The 2,321-nt window shown below is 42.2% G+C and overlaps 1 protein-coding gene across 1 annotated transcript in view; it reads right to left on the bottom strand.

The window, feature by feature from the left end:
• The window catches only part of POP1 (POP1 ribonuclease P/MRP subunit), a 55,368-nt gene that overhangs the window by 22,717 nt on the left and 30,330 nt on the right, over positions 1 to 2,321 (bottom strand). The window contains exon 12 of the mRNA XM_019642527.1: positions 1,795 to 1,811. Within this exon, the coding sequence (XP_019498072.1) occupies positions 1,795 to 1,811 (17 nt within the window). The remainder of the gene's footprint in view (positions 1 to 1,794; positions 1,812 to 2,321) is intronic.

Raw genomic sequence — 2,321 nt, 5'->3', positions numbered from 1 at the left:
ATTTAATATGTAGCCCCAGCACTCTATTCAGTTTCTTCGCGGCATGCCCTGTAAGCCTTAACCCTTTCCCTACTAGTCATTAACCCCGAGGCAGGCAGAAACAATGGTCACGCCTTGACTTAAGGCTCACAAAGTATGGGTCTGTGTTAAGCTAAAGATAACCTCATGGCCTAAATGTGTTTCAGCTCCTGAGCCCTAAAGGAGAATGACGCCTTGGCCACATCCTCCCAAAACCAGACTGAGGGACTCGAAGCTGACCTCAAGATCTGAAATAATGATTTACTGCCCCGATATCTCACTCTTGACCAATCAGCAAAACCCACCATCCCAAACACCTTACTCAGGATGACTCATAATTCTTGCTCTATTAAAACCTCTTGTCTGTAAACCATCAGGGAGTTCAGATTTTTCTGGCTTGTGCCTGTTCCCCATTGTGTAGTGCTACACAGTAAATGCCACTTTCTTTCACTGCACCCCGGTGTGAGCATCACTGGCTATCTGCAGCACAGACTGGATGAACTCTTTGCTTGATTATACTCTACTCTCAGTACTTCTGACACTCAAGTGTGTAAGTATTTCTCCCACAGCAAGCAATTCTCCAACACCAGCTGGGTGTCCTACAATCTAACTCAATGCTGACACTATCTACCTGGAGATATCATCAGATCCCACAGGGTAAGGGCTCAGGCTCAGTCCAGCAAGACTGCTCCCACTTCAGAGCCCATCTGAACTCCCAGCTCCCACACTTCTGACCAACTGGCTATAAATTGGTCTGATCCAAGACCCCTTCCCTGTGTTCAATAATGTGACAGAACAGCTAACTCAGGAAAACAGTTTACTTACTACATGACTGTTTTATTTCTATTTTAAAAGTAAACGGATACAACTCAGAATGGCCAGATGAAAGAGATGCACAAGGCAAACTATGGGGAAAGGAGTGTGGGGCTTCCATGCCCTCTCAGGGCGTGCCACCCTCCTAGCACCTCCATGTGTTCAGCAAACCAAAAGCTCTCTGGACCCCACTGTTTAGGATTTTTATGGAGGCACGAGTGATTAAATCATTGGACTCTGGTGATTAAACTCAATCTCTAGCCCCTCTCCCCTCCCCGGATGGGTGAGGACTGAGAGTTCCAACTCTCTATTCTCATGGTTGGTTCCGCTGGCAACCTGCCCACCATCTTTAGGGGCTTTCCAAAAGTCACCTCATTCACATAAACTCAGGTGGTTGAAAGGGGCTTATTCTGAATAACAAAGGATGCTTCTTNAAGTCTCTGATAACCCTCTTTCACATATTTTTTTTTCATTCCTTTAAAATGAGCATATATTCTGTGAAATATCTCATTCCTTTAAATAAGCCACACCATGCCAAATACTACTCTAGCGGGAAAGGAGGAGGAACTTTTTCAGTTATAAACATATATAGAAAAATCTTGGATTGCGAGTAACTTGGTTTGAGAGTATTCCGCAAGACGAGAAAACATTTCTATAAGGTTGGTACAAAAGTAATAATGCAATTACTTTTGCACCAACCTAATAATACATTTTAACTTGGTAAACGAGTGATGTCTTGCAATACAAGTAGTTTATTTTCGGAACAAATTATGTTCACAAACCGAGGTATTACTGTACATAGACTTCCTACATCTAGTCATTTAATCACTAGGGGGAAACATCGGCCAAATCTTATTTTGTTGGGCTGAAGAATTAAAGAGAAAAAAAAAAAGTCAGACAATTCATGAGTTTTGATTACGGTCCTACAATGCCAACACAGAAAGGTCACTCAAAGGCACATACCTGCATGGGTCTGATGGCTGGAAAAAAATAAGTTGGAAGTGACTGGGCCATAATATGACAGATTTCAGGGGAGAACAAAGTTAAAAAAATTAGACTGATGAAAAGATTTGAGATGAAAGCTCCTTAAAAGCAGCAACTGCTTCTATTACACTGCTCTTCCTCAGGGAGATAACAACCAATAGTGCTATGTGCTGGAAGTTCACATAGCCTGGCCAGCAGCAAACAGGCTCCGTCTCAAATAGCCCGCCTACCCAGGACACTTCCCTGCAGAGTGCTGCCACGGATTTGAGGGACAGAATTGGGATTTTATTTGGACCTCACTGCAGACAAAAGAGATGGCTGATACTTAGGGTATGAAGACACAGGAAAGCACAACCTCATCTTCAAATATTCTAAAAAATAATAATAAACAGATAAAACCAAGCAGATAGATGGTACTTCCAGACAATGGAATATTATTCAGAAAAGGAAATGAGCTATCAAGCAATGAAAAGATATGGAGGAAATTTAAATGCATATTACCAAGT

Source organism: Hipposideros armiger, unplaced genomic scaffold, assembly GCF_001890085.2.
Source record: "Hipposideros armiger isolate ML-2016 unplaced genomic scaffold, ASM189008v1 scaffold_70, whole genome shotgun sequence".
NCBI classification, from domain to species: Eukaryota; Metazoa; Chordata; class Mammalia; order Chiroptera; family Hipposideridae; genus Hipposideros; species Hipposideros armiger.
This window is presented reverse-complemented; position numbering and strand designations above follow the sequence as displayed.